Source organism: Saccopteryx bilineata, chromosome 6 (genome assembly GCF_036850765.1).
Source record: "Saccopteryx bilineata isolate mSacBil1 chromosome 6, mSacBil1_pri_phased_curated, whole genome shotgun sequence".
NCBI classification, from domain to species: Eukaryota; Metazoa; Chordata; class Mammalia; order Chiroptera; family Emballonuridae; genus Saccopteryx; species Saccopteryx bilineata.
In genome coordinates, this window is record NC_089495.1 from 197,130,938 (window position 1) to 197,151,056 (window position 20,119).

Genomic DNA, 20,119 nt, shown 5'->3' on the forward strand with positions numbered 1-20,119 from the left:
GGGAGGGGGTCGGGCTTGCCGAAAGTGCTGATGGCCTGTCCACATCCGAGACCAGCTGACTCAGATCCTCAGGTTCAGTCTGTCCCTCATCTGGTCCTCCCAAGGTGAACGTGGGCGGGGGGTGAGAAGGCTCAAACCCAGTGGCTCACCTGCACACAACGGTCAGTACCTACCTCCCTCGGTGAACGGACTGACTCGTGAACGTTTTAGCCAAGGTGGTAGAGGCTCCTAACTCTCCTTCCTTCGACCCAGGGGTCGGGCTGGAGTTGTAGGCACTGGTCTTGGTGGTTCGGGGCTGGAAGGTGACCCCGAGCATGGACAGTGAAGGGCACTGCCAGGGACATGGCAGGCGTGGCCCCTGTTCACGTTACCTGGTCGGACGGAAGTGGGACATTGCATAGGTGAGAGCGGCCATGCAGCTCCGCTTCCGAGGAGGCAGGAGGGGAGGGCTTGAAGCAGTGTATCTGTTGCTTTTTCTTTGTGTACTCTCAGTAAATGGGGCCTTAGCTACAGATAATAAGTCTACAGTGAAAAGTGGCGGAAGCAGCCATGTGAGACATCAGACTAAGTCATCGGTGCTTGGACCCTGAGTCCCAAAGGAAAGGTTGGCCAGTGCTCATCTTATTTTATTTTCTTTTTTAGAACTCAAAAGCATAGAAAATAGTAAACTTTAGTAAAATAATTAGGAAGTGCTGATTTCTGAGTATATATTACCTTTGTTTTTAGCAGGATTTATTTAATTGCAAATTTATAACTTCACCTTTGATTTTTTTTTCTTTTTCTTTTTTTTTCATCTTTCTGAGGTTGGAAACGGGAGGCAGTCAGACAGACTCCCGCATGCGCCCGACTGGGATCCACCCTGGCATGCCCACCAGGGGGTGATGCTCTGCCCATCTGGGGCATCGCTCTGCCGCAATCAGAGCCATTCCAGCACCTGAGGCAGAGGCCACAGAGCCATCCTCAGTGCCCAGGCCAACTTTGCTCCAATGGAGCCTTGGCTGCGGGAGGGGAAGAGAGAGACAGAGAGGAAGGAGGGGGGGAGGGGTGGAGAAGCAGATGGGCGCTTCTCCTATGTGCTCTGGCCAGGAATCGAACCTGGGACTCCCGCACACCAGGCTGACGCTCTACCACTGAGCCAACCGGCCAGGACCTGCTCATCTTAATTTGATGTTCTTATTCCTTCCCTATCCCGTGGGGCAGATCCTGTCCCCCCACCCCCAGAAGCCCTTGTCCCACCTCTGGCTGATCGCCCTCACCTGTAGGGCTGCTCCTTTGTACACCTCTAGGGGCCACCATCCATGTGGGTACAATCTGAGCAATGCTCCCTAGAGCCCTGCAGAATGGTCCTGGTCCTGTCAGAGTCAATCGTGGCACATGGGACTTGGACAGGGAAGGCTTGCTTGGGGAAATGACAGTAGAGGGGGGACCTGAAGGGAGAGACATTAACCAAAGCAAGAAGGGATGGCAGAGCATGTGGTGCAGAGGGAACAGCATGGCCACAAGCCCGAGGAAGGGAGACACAGGGCCAGCACCAGGCACAGGGAGAAGGCTAGTGTGCTCTGAGTGGAAGATCACAGCGACATGTGGTCATGAGAAGGTGTGGGGACAACAGGAGGGGCCAGACCAGGCAGGATCTGTTGGATACTTGTTTTATTGTAAAAGCAAAGAAAAACCATTAAGGGCCTGAATGTTTCCATATTAATAATGGCAGGTGGCCCTGGCTGGTTGGCTCAGCAGTAGAGCATCAGCCAGGAGTGTTGAAGTCCCAGGTTCGATTCCCGGCCAGGGCACACAGGAGAAGTGCCCAGCCGCTTCTCTACCCCTTCCCCCTCTCCTTCCTCTCTGTCTCTCTCTTCCCCTCTTGCAGCCAAGGTTCCATGGGAGCAAGGTTGGCCTCGGGCACTGAGGACGGCTCTATGGCCTCTGCCTCAGGTGCTAGAATGGCTCCAGTTGCAGCAGAACAACAGCCCAGATGGGCAGAGCATCGCCCCCTGGTGGGCATGCCGGGTAGATCCTGGTCGGGCGCATGTGAAAGTCTGTCTGTCTGCTGCCCCCTGCTTCTCACTTTGGAAAATAAATAAATAAATAAAAATAATGGAAGATACACTTATTGAGCGTGTCCTATGTCCCAGGCACTGTTTGTTCTCAGGGCCTTGCAAGAATTGTCTCAATCATTTCTTTACTTAGACCTATGAGACCCATCTAACAGATGAGGAAATTGAGGTACCGAGAAGCTAAGCAACTTGTCCGAATCCACACAGCTAATCTGTGGCAGAGCAGAGGGTCTGGACCGCTGCAGGAAGCTCTCCGCTGGTTCTGAGAAAGGAGGAGCAGGGGCTCGTCTTGTTTTAGGAACAGCAGGAGAAAAGCAGCCCGTCCCCTGAGGGACCGCCATGGACACAGCCAGGCAGGTTGGTGTGGCGTGCCTCTGTGTGCATGCGGCTCAAGGGGGAGACTGGACACCTGACACGTGCTGGCCGTGCACTGCTGACCCTTATCTGCCGGTGGAGTCCGAGGACTCTGACGAGGCAGAACAGACTGGCTCCGCCCCCACACAGCTGCTTCCTGGCTGTTCCCCCCCCCCCGGGGGGGCCACATGGCATTGACATTCAGCTCTGCTTCCTGGACAAGCTATGCTGCCTTGGGGAGCCCCAAGTGCCCCTCTGGATTAATGTGGTTTGGGGTCTGCACTCTGGGTGAACCCATGGCTCCTAGCGGCAGACAGGGAGCAGGATGTGGGATGGGGAGGAATGGACCACGGACAGAGATTGAGGACAGGACACAGAGGCAGCTCCTGAGCTAGAAAAGCCAGTATCTTTTGTCTGTGCGTGGAGGAAGGGGCAAGGGAGGTGATGGTGTAGCTGAGATCTTCCCATCAGGGAAACAGGCTTAAGAAGCAGAAGTCCCTCAGAACACCTCAGATTGCCTTGACCGACACACCCGGGCAGTGGGTGAAAAATGATTTGGCGTCACGGACAGATAATCAGTAGGTCAGGTACCCAGGCTACCCAGGCGTCTCGTCTTTTTCTGGTCTTTGCTTCCTGCTCTCTGCTTCCTTTACTTTGCCCCATCCTCTGTGCACAGTGACTCTCCTCTTGGCTTGGCTCTTGGCTTCCCTGCCACCTGCTTCAGAGCGTCTCTGTCTTCAGCCCGCAGCGGGGCTGATGCTGACCCCCACTGCCTCTGGGGTGAGCTCCAACCCACCCTTCTGGCGTAGCACGGCTTCTGTCCTCTGAGCGACTGAAGGCACGTTGGCAGACGTGTGCAGGGCACCGCTGTCATTGTTGACTCAGAAATGGAAAACCGCAGTCCAGGGAACAGGGAAGGAAGCTCTTTCCACACGCAGATTCAAGATGGAGGGGGCACTGGACACTGTCCACACTCTCCAGGGGCGCTCAGATCCGCAGACATGTGGTGCGTCCTTCCTCGTAGGGTCCCGTTTGCTGTTGGAGCGCTTTCATGGTTCCTGAATGTCTTCTTTGGAGGCAAACCCTGGGCTCCTGGATTGTCTGTCATTGAAGGAAAGAGCCAGACTTGGAGAGGCCGTTTCTGATGGAGGACTCCCCATACCCACACAGGTTAGGTGGCCCAGACAGTGTGGTTGGGCCACTCCATCCCCCCACTCCAGGCCCACCATGAACCCATTGTGCAGCAATAAGATGAGAAGCCAACCTACACAGGTCTCCGTGCAAGAATTTCTGTATTTATATTCAAAGCACTTCAAAGTGTATTTAAATTGCTATTGCTCTGGCAATAGCATGCAAATTTTGATGTCTTTCATGCAAATTTTGATACTTTTCAATGGAGAAGCCTCCATCTGAGTCAACGGAATGATTCTCTCCACTTTCCACACGTAGCATCCCGTGCCTTTTGGTTGCACACCCCGTCCGTGTTAAAGACAGGGTCTCTGAGATGCCTTCTGCACATTTGAGGGATTTGTGAGTTCTGCATCTCGATGGGAGGCTGGAATTCCAGGCGCAGACCTCATCAAGAGTTAGTGTTACTTCAAATATTAGCCCAACAGTGTATCTGTTCTCTGAGGCTCTGCTAAGCCCCTAGTCCACTTCCCACTCCTTGCAGAGCAATGGGTTGCAAGATCTCAGGCTTGGTGGTGGGGGTGGGGGAGTGGGTTACAACTGAAGGCTACTCCGCCAACAGCTCTGGGTCGCCCCCTTCAGGAGCACTGCTTGTAACAGCTCTCGATGTCTTCGTGTCAGCTCCACACTCCTGAGGTCCAGCTTGGGGACAGCCATGCTGGATAGGTAGCTAATGCTCATCTTCCGAGACGCTTTCTCAGCATCCCGAATTTGTGTTCCTCTTCCCTGCCCAGGGCCTGGTCCATGTCTCCTGTTCTCCCCTGACTCACCCAGCAGAGGCTCTCGAAGGAAGCCCACTGGGGAGTTGTTGTGCTGTTGTTCTCTTTGAATCTTTACCGATAACATTCAAAAACATTTTCTTTCTATTTTGAACCCCCTCCCAAGTGAAAGGTAGGGGAGGGGTTACATCTATAAAGAATCACAGGAATCCGAGGAGTGCACTTGACTATGATGCTTAGGAAAAAAAAAAAGAAAAACAGGGGAAGAAGAAGGAGGAAGCAAAAGGAGAGAGAAAAGAAGAAAAGGGGGAAACCTCAAACCCGATTCCCCCGCTCATTTGCAGCCCGGCGTCTCCCTGCTGCAGTGGGTACCTAATGAGGCTCGGTTCTGGAGGACCCAGCAGTCAGACTGCTCACTACGTCCGGGATTTTACACTGCTGTCCCCGGGTTAGGACGCCAGGCCCTTTCCTTGCAATCCGCCCCTCTCACGTGCGCTACGCAGAGCAGATGGAATTGTGGGAAGAGCTGAGCATGGAGCCGGCCACGGTTGAGTCCAGCATCCACATGCTCACAGCATGGCCAGAGGCAGGGTCCCAGAGTAAGGGGGGCTGAGGTCCCTGTCCCCAGAGGTGTCCTGGATGATTCCCTGATGAGCCCTGGCATTGACTGTAGGGACATGACTCACTCAGATGGGACACAAGGAGGAACTGGACAGAGATGGTAGAGCTGTCAATGACGAGTTTGAGCTGCTTGGGAACCACAGGCTCAGAGACGGATCTTATTGGCAGCTATGAAGTGGGACGGGAAGGGAAGAAAGTACCAGGATCTCCGAGGATCTGGGACATCAGATCTGCATCTTTATCCACAAGGAGCATGGGCTCTTGGGAAAGGGGGAGACAGCACCTTAGTCCACAGTCAGTACCTCAATTCTGGGGTACACCGCAGAGTGGGTGAGGAATTAGAACATATGACATTTGGCTCTGAGAGAATAAGCCTGGGCACCACCCCTCTGCCAGAGGGCACCCAGGGAAGGGAGGAAAAGCCTGGTCCTGGTGTCAGGAGACTGCCCTCCAGCTTTCCTGCACCAGTTCAGTGCCCATCTGGCAGGGAAGGCATTGAAGCTGTCCTCCGACAGGTCCTGCTGCCCTCGGCCGAGCTGTGGCCAGGCTGAAGGACAGCACCCCTGGTCCCTCCCTGTCACAGCTTGGGGAAGACCCCCGAGGCAGGAGAGAGGACGTGGGCAGATAGCACATACCCCTGGAACTACACGTGGGCTGAGGAGGGGGCTAACTCCCGGGCACAGCCCGCAGTGTGGGAAGGAGCAATGTGCTAGAAGCACCAGTCCAACCCACTTATCAGCACCGGTGCTGCATTCAGCGGTGCTAGGCGCTTTCCCACAAAAACTGCTCTGCCCACACCCCAGTCCTCCTTCCACGCATTACAGATAAGAACGGAAGTCCAGGGCTGGTACTGCTGGGTGTACACCGTGCATTACAGGTGCTATTGCCCACATGAGGGGAAAAGGGGTTCTTGGAAGAAGGGGAGGAATGCACAAAAAAACCACCCTCTTCTTCCTTATACATATGCATGATACTCATAACGTGCATTAAAGCTATACTGATATGTGTAGAGCCCAATACACAGCTATACAACAAACCTGTAGAATCAAAGTTTCGGGGGAGAAATTAAGAAAAAAAATAGCCTAAATAGGTTTCTTAGAAAGTGATAATAAGCCAAACAAACAAAGAAAAGAAGTTGAGAAACCCTGGTCTAGACCAGCACTGTCGAGCCACAAGTCACCCGTGGCTGTCAAGTGTTGACATGTGGCTGGTCCGAATCAGGGCGTTTAAGAAGTGTGAAATCCACACCAGGTTTCCAACGCTTAGTAGGAAAAACCGCATGTACAGTATCTCATGAATTAGTTTGTGTTGATTATACGTTGAGATAACAACATCGTGGGTATCTTGGGTCAAATGAAATATATTAGTTCAACAAATTTCACCTGTTCCTTTTTATTTGTTTTTTTTTTTTTTAATGAGGCTCCTAGAAAATTAAAAATGAACAAATGTGGCTCATGTTTGATTTCTAGTGGGCAGTCCTGCTCCCAACAGCCTTCTGCTCACCAGGACTTGTAGCCAGGTTTTCTGACTCTTGCTCAGGCTGTTTCGTGGGCAAGACCCCACAGCCGTCTCCTCAGAGAAGATCCACTCGCTGTGTGGCCTTAGGCATGCCTCGTGACCTCTCTGAGCCTCAGCTTCTGCTGAGTGCTTAGTCATTGAAGGAACTTCCCTCGGCAGTGAGGTTCCATTCTGGACCCAGCCGAGGGCCTGTGGTCACTGCAGATGGGGGGGGGGGCTTCCTAACGAATTATGTCATCGGGAACGACAGTTCCCTAAATAGCTATGTCACCTGCTGTGTGTCTGCTTCTGGAGAAATGCCACATGGGCAAGATCAGAAGAAAAAAAAGAGAGAGCTTCTAACCTGAGACCAGCAGGAGAGAGTGTTAGGAAAAAAAAAAAAGTCCATTTTAACCAAGAAGGGAGAAAAACAAAAGCTTTCCTTTCTTGCGGGGAGGAGGAGAGAGGACCAAACATCGGGCTATCATAAAACCTTCCCATCATAATAGGGGCTAATAAAGCATCTTGCAAATGTGCTTTGCTGGTTTGAATTGTTGCTCCTATCTCCAATACTCCTGTCTTTATTTCCTTTCCTAATGCCTAGTTTAAGGGCGGCGGCGGGGTGGGGGGGGGAGATACAGTGGAGAAAATCAATTCTATTTTAATTTCGTGAGAAAAATGCTGAATGAAGGAAAAACGCAACTGTGAACCTTTAGACTTCAGCCCTGGCTGACCCAGAATGTGTGATTATGTGATGGATTTCTCTTCCGAAGGGCCTCTGGAATTTACCCCCCCACACACGCCCACCTTAGCCTTCTGAGGCGGGGCAGAAGTTTCAGACTGCGGGAGAAACCCTCTGGGGGGCTTGGGACACGCCGTCTGGTAGCAGGTCTCCTCATCTCCCCCCACTCTCCAAATTTACTCCTGCCACAGTTCTCCTTAACTTTGGTTTGCATATGCCCAAATCCGTCACCAGGACTGTCCCCGCCCCTCCACCCTCTAGGCGTGTCCTTTCCCTCTGGCTAACTTTTCAGTGCCTGGGTTCTCCCAGCAGAGTTTCTGGTCTGCCAGTCCCTGGAAACCTCAGCACGCCACTGAGGTGGAGCAGGTGGGTTCTAGATTCACAATGCTTGCGTGCCAAGCCTGGCTCTGCCCCCTGCTGGCCGGGAGAACCCTGGGAAGTTACTTCTCACTGAGCCACAGGCTCCTCTTCTATAAAATGGGGATAAAAATGGTACTAGTCTCGTAAATTTGTGATTGAGGAAAGCATGAGTGTGTCTGGCATGGCGTTTGCTTGGACAACAGTAAGTGGTGATGAATATGTATTGACTCATTATTGTAATGAATTTCTACAAGGTGGTTAGAAGAGGAAGGTTGAGCCTTTGGCTTCTGACCTGACATTCTACAATTCCAAGTTAGCCAACCAGTGTGAGTTAGCACACATTTTGTTTGTTTGTTCTCCTTTTAAAAAATGTTTACTTTAGCCTGATCAGGTGGTGGTGCAGTGGATAGAGCATCGGACTGGGATGCAGAGGACCCAGGTTTGAAACCCTGAGGTCACCGACTTTAGCACGGGCTCATCCAGCTTGAGCGCGGGCTCACCAGCTTGAAGATGGGATCATAGACGTGACCCCATGGTTGCTGGCTTGAGCAAGGGGTCACTCGCTCTGCTGTAGCCCCCAGTCAAGGCACATATCTGAAAGCAATCAATGAACAACTAAGGAGCCACAATGAAGAATTGATGCTTCTCATCTCTCTCCCTTCCTGTCTGTCTTCCCGCCCCTACCTGTCCCTCTCTGTCTCTCTCACTGTCTCTGTCACACACACACAAAAATGTTTACTTTAAAAATAATCTTTTGACTTAGAGAAAGTACAAAGTTCCCATATACCCATCACCCAGCTTCCCCTTAATGTTAGCATCATATGTGACCATAGTAAAATGATTCAAACCAGGAAAGCAACAGTGATAATATGATAAACTACAATGTGATGAATACTGTGATCTACAGACCTTATTTGAATCTCACTTGTTTCCCACCAATGTTCTTTTCCAATTCACAATTCAATCTGGGATCTGACATTGAACTTCTTGGCTATTATCCCTCTGTCTCCCCTAATTCAGATCAGCTCTTCAGCTTTTGTTTTGTTTTGTTGTTTTGGAGTTTTTTGGGGGAATTTTATTTGTTTGTTTGTTTTTGGTCTGTAAGCGCTTGGCAATGTCGAGAGTACTGGCCTCTTTTGGTCTCTTCTGGTCTGTTTTGTGCACTTTAATTTAGGTTATGCGGTTTTGGCAAAAAGACCACACAAGTGATTGGTTGTCCATATTCCTCGTTGCTGGAGTTAACTTTGATCACTTGGTTAAGAAGGTACTATGTATTCATTAGGCATCTACTCTTTGAGATACAAACAGTGAATAACATGGTATCCATACTCTCAAGAAGCTCTCCAGTATAATGGACAAATGGTGTTTGTTCTAGTATTCACTGCTGTGTACCACAGCACTCCAATATTTAGTGGCGTAAAGCAACAATTTCATTATGCTCACAGATTCTGTGGGTCAGGAATTAGAAAGGAGGTGGCAGGGATGGCTTATTGCAGCCCCATGATGTTCAGGGACTTAGGTAAGAAATCCCAAGTGGTCGGGAGGAACTAGACAGCTGGGAACCAGAGTCATCATCTGAAGGCTTGCTCCCTTACCTGGACAGGTCTGACTCAGAGACCGGATGCACCTGATCCACCAGAGCATCTGCACATGGCCTCTTCATGTGCCCTGTGCTTCCTCACAGCATGGCGGCCCCAGGGGGGCGGAGTTCTTACACTGCATGTTAGATGTTGTAGACGACATGTCCTCCCCCACTCCCCGCCAGACAGGTCAGAAGCGGCATTGCCCTTTTATGACCCGGTCTCAGAAGTAACAGAGCATCCTTTCCTCCACATTCTTTTGCTCAAAGCAGTCACAAGTCCTCCCAGGCTCAAGAGGGGGACATAAGCTTCCTCTCTTGATTGGCGGACTGTCAAAGGAAATTTGTGGCTGTTTTTAAAAATCACCAACAATGGGAAAGCACTGAAGGGTCTGTCTACTTTTATGCGTTTGGAAACTCAGACCCAAGAGGACGAGAGCTTCTCCAGATGGGGTCTCATTAATTATTTAATACATAATTTAATCGAGTGCCAGCTATGCACCCAACAGGCATGGCGGCAGCTGCCAGGGATGCTTCCCAAGTCTCTCCCGGGGGCCCTCACAGATCACCCACAAACCTTGTGTTCCAGCAGTTGCTGGCACCCACGGCCAGTCCTCTCCCTGGCAACTGGTCACATATGGATGTGCCCAGAGGGCAGGTCAGCAGGGCGGGGCGGAAAACACTGGACATTGGCATCGGGGGAGGGGGGGACTTCCCTGCAAATCCAACTGCAGCACATTCCGCGTTTGTTACATGTTCATTCCAAATCCTCATTTATTTCAGTAAACCTCATTGACTTCCGCTCTGTGCCAAGCCTGGGAGCTGGCAGTCGCGGTGATGAATAAATGGAACCCAGGCCTTGCTCTCGGTGAAGGATTTCCCCAGGCGCTCTCTGCCAGAGGGGCCGCTGGCCGGGCTGCGAGGTTCCAGGGAGCAGGGTCGGGGATTATTCAACCTCTCCCCCCCCCCCCGTTCCCAAAGCCAACTGGAGAGGAATTGGTCACGCAACTTAGCGATTTAACCAGGTTAAACTCAGCAGGACAGAAATCAGCTGAGTGTGAAGTTGGAAGGCAAGCCGCTTACATTTTAAAATATAAATAAATAGAACAGCCTGAGAAATATTGCAATGCAGACCAAGAGCGATGGGGAATATCACCAGACAGACTCATTAAGCAAGAAAGTTTCGGTGAAAATAACGAAATCATAGCACCCAGGACACCCCACCATGAGATTAAAAGCTGGAAGGAGGTTTAAGCTTCATATTATTAAATTGCATTATGACAGCTTAGCGAGGGGGGAGCTGAGAGCCATCAGGGTTGACGGTGGCCCTGTTATGGGAGTCTGACTGCGCCTTTGAAAGTCAGAGTGGTTTGAAAGAGGGAAGTTGTCAGAATATTCCTCCCATGTGGGTCAGTGGAGGGGAGAGGAGGCGACTGAGAAGTTAGCCCAGTGGTAAGCATTGGAAGGGCTGAGATATTCACAGGAGGGCCTTGCCTTGCAGTCGGTGGGGCATCCAGGGACAGGGTGGTGATTTAGGGCAGTGTGGACGCATGGTTAGCGCTCAATATATGTTAATTCTCGGTATTATCAGCTACTGGCCACCTTTGCGGTTTGGGCTGCCAGATGGTGCGTAGTGATAACCCTGGGCCAGCTGGACTCTGAGCTTGCTCTTTCCTAGTGTTTGATCCCAAAGCAACCAGGAAGCCGGCTGAGGTTAGAGAATGGGGTATTGCCTGGCAATCAGCAAAAGCCATGGTGGACGAACAAGGCGGCTTCCCCTCTGCAGCCCCGCTGTGATCCTGGTGACAGAAGCTTAGGACCAGCTCCCTGCGGGGTGGCAGCAGCACTCTCCTGCTGGGTCAGTCACCAGCGCTGTCCCCTGTGCTGGCGGCCCTGGGCAAGGAGCACGGCCCAGGCAGTCCCAGCACAGCTAACCAGGCCCATGGTCTGGGTCTGACCCTGGAGCTCAGCCTGGGAAACCGAGAAGCCTGGCAGTTCCTGCCCAGGGGTGAGCTGCTCCATCCAGCTGTTAGGAAAGCACTTTGGCCGGTGAAGCGACAAAATAGTTTACCCTAATCACGCGCGTCTTGGAAAATGGTGGATCTGGGCCTCCAACGCGGGTTCTGCGAGGCTGACATCCAACGGCCCTCCCTCCTTCCCTCCCTCCCCAACTCTTCTCATGCCTGCAGGTCGGCCTCAGCAGACGGTCAGCGTAGCGGACGTTCACGCCCCCCCCCCAGTAGCTCGCAGCCTCGGAAGGCGTATCGGCGTATCTCCCCACGTGTTGGCTCTGTCTAGTTCCTGCATTACCCAGGACCTCATCCTTCACGAGCCAGGACGTACGGGCTCTCAAATCCACTTCCTTCTCTCCATCCCTCAGTGTCTGGTCTGAACCAGACCTTCTTTTTCACCTGCCTTCTGGGTGAGAGCCAGGCCCTCCGAAGGGGTTCTGTTCCTCTGGTCAGTTCAATCCTCTGCCCCCTTGCCAGGCATCGTGCTTCTCCAAACCTGACACTCACGAGAATCACCGGCAGAACCTGTGAAAACTCCGGACCCTAACTCCAGACATTTTGACCAGTAGGTCTGGGATGGGCCCTCGAATCTGCATCTCTAACCGGCTCGCAGGTGATGCTGACGCTATCTTATCAACAGACCACAATTTCAGCAGCACTGCTCCTAAACCCAGGAATGACCCTGTACCTCTCTGGATAGCCCACCTTCCCCTTTAATGGGTCTAGATCACCGTACGATGACATCAGAGCACTTGCGTATTCACCTGGAGGCTTCCATGACCTGACCTCCGTGTAGGGCTGCTGTCTACTGTTGCATAGTTTTGTGCACGGCACAAAGACATCCCACCAAAGGGCTGGGGATCACTGGGCGCTGGGCCGTATCTGTCAAGAGGAATACGACCAGGCATAAGAAAGAGTTATCTTTTTGTTCGTACACAGGGACCCTCGGCTTACTGAAGTGTGGGGGACTGGGAGTGAGGGGGACTGCTTTGCCTGGAGAGGTGCCTTTTTCTACTTTGTACAAAAGCATCACAGATGCCAGTAGACACCTGCCCAAGAGCGTCTCTAGGCTTCCCCTTCCTTCATCGTCCTCTGTCCCCCACCACTTCCACCTTCCTCCCACCCTGTTCATCCGGGTAAGACTCCAGGGGAAGCCTTCTCTAGGATATGCTCCCAGGAACCACTTTCCCTTCCTACCGATCGGTCCTCATGTGCCTTCACACTCATCCCTGTGGTCACCCCTCTCCCCGCACTGTGCTGTGTTGTCCTAGGCTCCCCGGGCTTAGCAAAAGCCAAGTCAAGAGCTCAGTGAATATTTGTTGTAGACTCTATTCTGCCACGATGAAGACCTCACAGGTGCCAAAACCCGGCACGCCTTTCTGTTGTTTCTTAAATATTTTATTTTGAAATAATTCTGAATTTACAGAAAAGGTGTAAAAATAATGCAGAGCGTTCTCTACCCTTCACACAACTTTCGCTGGATGCTAACGTCTTACAGAGCCACGGTATGATTGTCAAATGGAGAATTCATGTCTGTGGGTTGTGATTTACTAAACTCATATTTTTGGTTTGTTTTATTTTTTTATTTGTTTTATTTTTTTTGTTGTTTTCAGGTTTGCTAAGTCTTTCTGTGGGTGTCCCTTCTTCCTTTCTGGGTTCCTGCCTAGCATTTAGGTGTCGTGTCTCCTTATTCTTCTCCAATCTGTGACAGTTCCTCAGTCTTCCCATGTTTTCATGACCTTGACATTTTTAAAGAGTGCTCGGTGTGAGTTTGTCTGATATTTTCTCATTAGTGGGCTGAGATTCTGGGGGCCAAGACCACAGAGGGTGTATACCCTTCTCATCACATCATACCCGGGGGGCCGTCGAGCTCAGTGTGACTCACCATGGACGATGTTGACCTTGGCTGCATGGTGACGGGGGCGTCTGCCAGGTCTCTCTACCTTCACGCTCCCATCTTTCCCTTGTTCATTCAGCGTGAGTCAGTAGGTCTAGCCCGCACTCGAGGAGAGAGGAGTTAGGCTGTGCCCTCTGGGGGAACGTGTCAAAGAACTTGTGGTTTCAGGGTGAAACCACACAGTTGCTAGGAGATCGGAGAGGGATACGGCTGTGGGAGTGTTCTGTTTCCCCCGCCACCGTCGGCAAATCCTGCCTGCAGCCATTGTGGCTGAATGATGAGTTTCTGGTTCCTTCCAACATGGTGTTTTCAGGATGGCTTTCCTTGGCACGTGCCCCATTTTGTAGTTGTGCTTAGTCCCCCTCGTGTCGTGGGGCCCAGCCCCCGCATTCTCAGACCTGGCCGCCCAATAGGTTCTCCTGGAGAACTTTAGAAATGTACCAATGCATTGTCTCCACGGCATTTGATGTAATTAATCTGGGCTGGGGGTCGGGCGTTGGTACTTCTTCAGAAGGCCCTGGGGCGTTCTGTACTCTGTAGCCCATTAGTCCATGTTGAGGACCTCTGGCCCAGCCCAGCCCTTGGGCAGCTTCTCTGGGGAGCTGTCCTTCCTCTCTCTGGCAGAACCGGTTACTCCCAGATCTGTGTCCCCAAAGGGCTTCGTTCCCTGCAAATAACTATTGGTCCTTTGTCCCCAAAGTCAGAAACTGGGATGTCTTCCTGGCTGTTTCCTCTGAGCTCAGCCCAGAGTGGGCTCTCAGTGAGCGTTTACGGGTTGAGAGACTAATCTCTTCTCAACAGAAGCAAAAGCATGAGCTGTCTGTGCACAAACACGGCAAGGTCCCCGCACCCTCTCGCTGGCTTGACAGTATTGGAAACACCCAGCACAGTGGTACACATGTCAGTCATAATCGTGTGTGTGTGTGTGTGTGTGTGTGTGTGTGTTCTGCTGCGATTATAGTCCTCAGCTCTCTAGGAACAATAAGGGCCCCCTGGCCAAGAAGTCACTGGTGTGTGCGTCACAGCCATCTCTGCCTTCTTGTTGTTCTTCAGGACTGTGTCCCCATGTTATTTTTAAATCGCCAGGAAACCAAAGAGTCAACACTACAAGAGCAGATGACCTTGGACTGGTCTCCTTTTGTATGTTTGCCTTAAAGTTCACCCAGATGGCAAAGACCTTCCCTGTACAGTGGGTCAGAAAAAAAAAGGGGGAGTAAATATATTAACCAGTACATTGAATTTAAACCCTTATTTAATGAACTGACTATGTTGGTCTATTTTAACTGTAGTCTTATTAACACTCTACTATGTTGAGGCCTCCAGAGTATGAGTTGGAAGCCATCTGCAGAAAGTCAGGAGCAGGTGGGACCGATAACCTAGGGGGCTGACTCACTTCTCCCACAAAGGGATTAGGAAGAATACGCCATGGGGTAGTAGACAAAGAGGATGCTTCTGGAACGTCAAGCTTTGGAGGGCAGGTTGTGGCCCAGTTTATACTGTCTCTGCTGACAATTGATGCTGCTATGAGTTTCCTCCTATGGGGTCACCTGTTTGGGAGTGAGCCATATGAACAGCCCCCTGGTCTTTCCACAGCCCAGCTCAATCTACGCATGCGCAAGAAACAAGTCCTGCCTGTGGGGCTCTTCCGGGACGGGGTGTTGGAAGTTGTTTCCTTCTGTTCTCCGTGCCTCTCTTGCTCCTTCCTCTTCATCCCAAAGTAGAAGGGCTGCTTGTTTTTTGCTCCCGTACAGCTGAAGCCTTGGTGGAAAGGCTAGAGCCACACACAGACCTCCCCCCCCCCCGGGTCCTTCCTTCAGGAGAGAGGGGCTGCCCTTCAGGAGCAAAGAAGCTGGAGGTCACTGCAACATCAGTCATAAACAGAAACTGAAGTTAAAGGGGTCATTTCACCCTTAAAGAAGCCGAGGCTCAGAGAGGGGGAGCTGGTTGGTTGCTCAAGTCCCACAGCTAGCTGGGTGGTTCGCTGATCCATGAAAAGGGAGGAAACGGAGAACAAACAGCGGATGAGGTCCTTGCCCTCCTGGAGCTTACAGTCGCATACGGGGTCAGCAACCTCTTCCTCCAGGGGGTTCCTCCAGGGAGAAACTGCTCAAAGCTGCGTGGGCCGTGGGGTCTCCCTCACAACTGCTTGGTTCTCTCATCATAAAGGGTCTCAGCAGCCCTGACGAGACATAAATGAGTGGCATGTCTGTGTTCCAATCCAGTGTTATTTACAAAAACTGGGGAGGGCCCCAGACTGGCCGTCAGGATTTACTTTTTCAGCACCTGGGAGAGTGGGAAAGGGACTCATAATGAAGTAATGGCATGGCTAAATGTAAAATCTGTGGTCCACAGAGGAGAGATGTGATTCAGGGAACGTAAAGGAGTCAGGGAAGGTGAACGTAAAGGAGTCAGGGAAGGTGCTCACGACAAGTGTCATGTTGAGTAAGATCTAAGGATGAGGAGTCATTAACTAGGAGAAAGGGAAGCATGAGAAAGAGAAAAGCATTTTGAGCTGTCAGACTAGCTCATGCAAAGGTCCTGTGGCAAAAAGGACATGGCTTTTTTTATATACTGTAATAAGGCCTGGATTGCAAGAGGGATCCCAAGACAGACCAACTCATTGAGGGAGCTGGGGAAGAGCTTAGAATAGCAATGTGGTCTTAATCCCAAGAGCTATGAGAGTCTAAGGGGCGATGTGACTGAAGGGGTTCTCATGGTGAAGTCCTCACTCTGGCTCTGGGCTATGATGCCACTGACAGAGACCAGAAGAGACCAGGTAACCTCCATCACCGTGCTGCAGCCAGAGCCCAGCCCCTGGAGCCAGGGTTGACATGTAGCTCAGCACCCTGCGGGCGCGCGCGAACACACACACACACACACACACACACACACACACACACACACTTCATATTTGCTATTCTAACAGATCTCCCGCTTGCTCCCCTTGCAGACGAATATTCGCACCGCATCCTGCGTTTGATGGCCCCAGCTCCGTCCCATTCCGTTTTTCTCACCTTCCCCTCCCCAGCCCTATCCCCCCTCACAAGTTGCAAGTTCATCAAACTTGCAAGTTACATTTTTCAAAGGCTCTTTCTGACAAAGCAGTGGGGATTAGATTTGGCGAAGCCCTTCATGAAAAATTGAAGGCACGCTATATTAACATACATTGATTTATTCCCAGGGTTTCATTACGAGTAAGTGAGGATCCTGTAATACCAGGAAGGGTTAGGAGAGCAGGGGAACACGGTATATATTATATTGACAGCTCGATGGAAATTGACTTGCTTCTTCTGGGTTGAATTTGGAGCGCAGGGAAGGAATTGGTTAGTGAAAAAGGCATCAGTTTCCCCTCCCAGTGCGTGTGTATCATCAGTGCAGTTGCCACCAGCCGGGCCAGGGGGACTGCACAGGAATCTCAAAGGACGCAGATGCGCAGGCGCGTCCTCCCCACCCGTGGGCGGGCGTTCGCTGCGGTGGGCGGTTCCCTGAACGTGCTCCTGCTTCTGCGGCTGGGGAAGCCAGGAATCCAGCACACTGAACGCTCAGCACTTCATCACACTGGTCTTCTCTCAGTTCTCACAAGCCTTCTCCACCCCACTCGGGACCTTTGCTCAGGCAGCTCTCTCTACCTAGAACCCAGAATGCTCTTTCCCCTGCGCCAAAACCCTATTAGTTCAGCTCTCCCCTGAGATACTTCTCTGAGCGCTTGGTCTTAGGTGGGTGTTTCTCAGAAGCAGACCCCCCCCAGACAAGGAATACCAGCGATTTTTGAGAGGTTTGGGAAACACTTGGGAGTGGGGAAGAGAAAGGAAGGTAGCCAGTGATGAGGCAGGCATTCCAGCTAGCGACCTGTGGGGGGCACGTGGAGCAGGATCCCTCAGGGAAATCCCCTAGGAGGCAGCAGGGGCGAGGGGAGCCTGGGAAATGCCATCAACAACCAGCAGTCCCGCCTATGGTCATTACCTGGCACTTCCTGCCGGCGCCCAAGCAGAAAGCCCTCAAGCTAAGAGAGGCAGATGTTTGTAGCTTGCTTGCCTGAGAAGGGCTGGAGTGGACAGGGGTGACCGGGGACATATGGGACGGATACCCCTGCCCAGGCTCTGCTTCCAAACATGTCCAAATCCTTCCACCCTGGGCATTCCTGCTGCTGGGCTCACTCTGCCCCAGGCAAAGTCTGGCCTCTCTCCTAGACACGTGGTTATCAATCGCTGCACGGCTTTGATACAGGAGACAAAAGTGACCTCTTCCTCCAAAAATGTTTGCTGCCCTTGCCTGAAACAGCCAACTGCTTATTTTTGAACTGAAGTCGGTGTGTTCCCTTTCCTGCCTAAACTTGCCCTTCCCACCGAGCATGGGGACGTAGGTGCTGGAGGACAAAGTGACGTAAGGTGCCGTATAGTTGACTTCCCTCGCTCTAGAAGAGGAGACACCTGAGGGCAGGGTCTAACCCGGATTCACTTGAGGGTCCCAGCAGCCCACTGTGCGGGTCCTAGTATACAGGGGCGTGGGGAAACGTGTGTGAAGGAGCACTAAGTGAACGAATTAATGTTCTTCCATCAATGTCGTGTGTCCCCAGGCCGGGCAGGGTGGTGTGGAATACAGGGCACAGGTTTTAGAAACCTCGGGGACCAGGGTGCCGTCCTGCGTCTGTGACAGAATACTGAATAACCACGAGCGTGCGTGGTCTGCAGCTACATGTGTCAGGCCTGCGTGAATCTCACAAACGTAATGTGGAGCGGGAGGAGCCAGACACTACAGAGCACTCCCCGTGTGACTCCATTTATACAGATTCAAAGCCAGGCGGAGCTGCCCTGTGCTGAGAGAAGTCTGGAGAGAAGGTGTCCTTGCCACGGGAGGCAGGTTGGGGTTGAAGGGGTGCGAGGGAACCTCTCCGGTCTGGTGATGTTCGCTCTCTTAATTGGGTGCTGATTATATGGCTGTGCCCAGTCAGTAAAAAGTCACGGGGCTGTGTCGTTTTCTGTCTGTGTTTTATACACAAATAATACATGTTAATAGAATGAACTAGCTACAATAAAAAAACAACAACAAAACTGTGTTTTCCACTTTAAGACATATTTAATTTATTTATTTACTTTTGTTTTATTTTTTTTTGTGTGTGTGATAGAGACAGAGAGAGAGAGACAGATAGGGACAGACAGACAGGAAAGGAGAGAGACGAGAAGCATCAGTTCTTCGTTGCAGAACCTTAGTTGTTCATTGATTGGTTTCTCATATGTGCCTTGCCCGTGGGCCTTCAGCAGACCAAGTAACCCCTTGCTTGAGCCAGCGACCTTGGGTCCAAGCTGGTGAGCCTTGCTCAAACCAGATGAGCCCGCGCTCAAGCTGGCGACCTCGGGGTTTCGAACCTGGGTCCTCTGTACATGTTTAATTTAGAAACGTGATGCTCAGAGTGTGATCCCCAGGGCCAGGGCCAGGATGCCAACCTTTTTGTTACTGTCACGGCAGGTTAAGTGCCAAAATTGAGAGTGAGCACCTAGAAACTTCTCTGGTGCCTTGACATCGCAGTGCCACCCAAGTGCATGGTCAGTGGGCACGTCTTCTTGCCCAGAGTCTGGCCAAGGAGAGTCTGGGGAAACGTGTGTGAAGGAGCACTAAGTGAATGAATGAATGTGTTCTTCCATCAATGTCGTGTGTTCCCAGGCCGGGCAGGGTGGTATGGAATACAAAGCACAGGTTTTAGAGCCTTGGGGACCAGGGTGCCATCCTGCGTCCATGGCGAGTCACGTGTGATGGGGTTTGGGATTATGACAGGTCGGCAGTGGATTAGGACACTCAGACCTGGGCCTTCTCCGTTGCTGTTTTTGAAAAGCGCTGATTTAAGGCAAGATGTTTCAAGCTGAGCCTGGGTCTCTGCATCATTAGGATGAGAATAAGTATCCTGATGCCCCGCAGTTGGAGGAAGATACACCACGACATAGCCAATGAGAAAGCAGCAGTCAGCACTGTGGGGGCGGGGTCCAGGAGATGCATTTTTGATGGGCTTTCCAAATAACTTGCATTGGGATGCTTCTCTCTGAGCACTGCTCTGCAGCCACACTGACCAACGTGGTGGCTGCTAGCCACCTGGGGCTGGTGTCTGACTCCACGTGAATAAATAGAGGCTGTATTCATTCATATTCTAAACCATGGATATAAAATATCTCATTAGCATTCTATGTCGATCACAGGTTGAAATGACAATATTTTGCCTATATTAAGTGCGACACGACATATTGTTTGATTAAATATTTTGTTTCTTTTTCAATTTCATGTGACCTGCAAGAACATTAAAAAGTGTGTCTGCGGCTCGCATTGCATTTCTGTCGGGCAGCGATGCCCCAGGGTGTCAGTGGTGGCGCAGCCGCAGACCGGGTAACCCGGAAGGTGGACGTAAGCGCCAGGACTAGCTGACCAAGCTCTCGTGCCTTCTCCTTCCCTCCCCGGATGTCTCTCCCTGTGAGCTCCGTCCAGCTTCCTGCGTGCGGTGCTGACTGATCTGTCTGTTGGCTTGTTGTGCAGATCAACTACAAGGCTGTTGGCTCCCTGGACCCGAGCGCCGACCTCTCCAGCCAGAGGGGGAAAGTCTTCAAGCTCCGGAACGAAACCCACCACCTCTTTGTGGGGCTGTACCCAGGGACCACCTACTCCTTCACCATCAAAGCCAGCACAGCCAAGGGCTTTGGGCCCCCCGTCACCACTAGGATCGCCACCAAAATTTCAGGTATCCTTCTCTCAGAAAGTTATCGTTGCTTCTTATTTTTCCCCGTTTCTAATATCCTGGGGAGTGAAAAAGGCGAGAGCCAGCTGTCACCGTATGGTGTTGAAATAGTCGGGGACGGTACAGTCCCTCGTGTGTTACTATTGTGGTCTCGTGAAGAAAGCAGAGTCTACGAATTTCCTAAAGTATAAAAAGTTATCAACTAGATCAGAGGGAATGCTTAGTAATTCATCAAAAAAATATACCACACAGTTGCATTAAGTAGTCATTTTTCCCCCTATACAGATTGGCTTGTAAAAATATGATTTATTTTTCTAAATATTCCTTATGGCAGGGCAGGGCACAGCAGAAGTTCTCATGAAATGTCTGATGAATGGA

The 20,119-nt window shown here is 51.4% G+C and overlaps 1 protein-coding gene across 13 annotated transcripts in view; it reads left to right on the plus strand.

Annotated features, from left to right (window-relative positions):
* PTPRT (protein tyrosine phosphatase receptor type T) overlaps positions 1 to 20,119 on the plus strand; it is a 956,692-nt gene that overhangs the window by 693,853 nt on the left and 242,720 nt on the right. For all 13 annotated transcript variants that reach the window (XM_066235857.1, XM_066235861.1, XM_066235858.1 and 10 more), the window contains one exon: positions 19,543 to 19,744. In XM_066235857.1, the coding sequence (XP_066091954.1) occupies positions 19,543 to 19,744 (202 nt within the window). The remainder of the gene's footprint in view (positions 1 to 19,542; positions 19,745 to 20,119) is intronic.